The sequence below is a fragment of the Oxyura jamaicensis genome, chromosome 3, assembly GCF_011077185.1.
Source record: "Oxyura jamaicensis isolate SHBP4307 breed ruddy duck chromosome 3, BPBGC_Ojam_1.0, whole genome shotgun sequence".
Lineage (NCBI taxonomy): Eukaryota > Metazoa > Chordata > Aves > Anseriformes > Anatidae > Oxyura > Oxyura jamaicensis.
The window spans coordinates 30,758,073-30,758,830 of NC_048895.1; the positions used below are offsets into that span (position 1 = coordinate 30,758,073).

At 30.1% G+C, this 758-nt stretch overlaps 1 protein-coding gene across 1 annotated transcript in view; it reads right to left on the minus strand.

Moving 5' to 3' along the window:
* Positions 1–226: 226 nt before the first annotated feature.
* Positions 227–758, minus strand: part of CAMKMT (calmodulin-lysine N-methyltransferase) — a 216,923-nt gene continuing 216,391 nt past the window's right edge. The window contains exon 11 of the mRNA XM_035320717.1: positions 227–684. Within this exon, the coding sequence (XP_035176608.1) occupies positions 607–684 (78 nt within the window). The 3' untranslated portion in view covers positions 227–606. The remainder of the gene's footprint in view (positions 685–758) is intronic.

Here is a 758-nt window from a genome sequence, read left to right on the forward strand (position 1 = left end):
AAAAAAAAAGAAAAGAAAAAAGAAAAAAAAAAAAAAAGAAGCCTTCATCACTGAATCAAATGTGGACATTTCAGTCATCAATAGAAAAATCAACAGTGGAATTTAAAAAAAAGGAAAAAAAATAAATAGGTGCTCTTTTAAAAAATCCTAAGACAACTATTCCCTTATTAATTAAATGTGAATGCATTTATAACTTTACAGGCAGTTATGAAAAACAACAAATGTGTATTATTAATGTATTTCTAAATATAGACCCAAAATAACATTTAAAGAGGTTAACAAAGTACATGCAAGCTTAAAGGCACAAAAGAGAAGGAAACCAGTTTTTACACCTTGGTTAATGTACACATTTGACATCTGATGGCTTTTTGGCTGGAATATAATTGGAAAAATGGGTTCTAAATTGATACCAAAACAACATCTCAGTGTTTATGCACTGTGAAACAAACCACAATACCTTCTTCAGCACTTAGATTAAAATATTACTCTGATGATGACTTGGGAACAAAAGGGGAGAGCAGAATCCTCTTACTTCCTGACCATCCACATACAGGGGTTAATTTTCAGTAGTCCATCTTAAAACAACAGCAACAAAAGTGTCATCATCTATTTGTGTTTGGTTAAAACAAGAAGAAGAGGGTAATGGATGTTTTCATCATATGTATCTTTTTCTTCATTTTTCAACTGCAAATAAAAAATGGAAAACATAAGCAAACTATATGTAAGTATTTAAAAAATACTGGCAGTTCTTGCTTAAC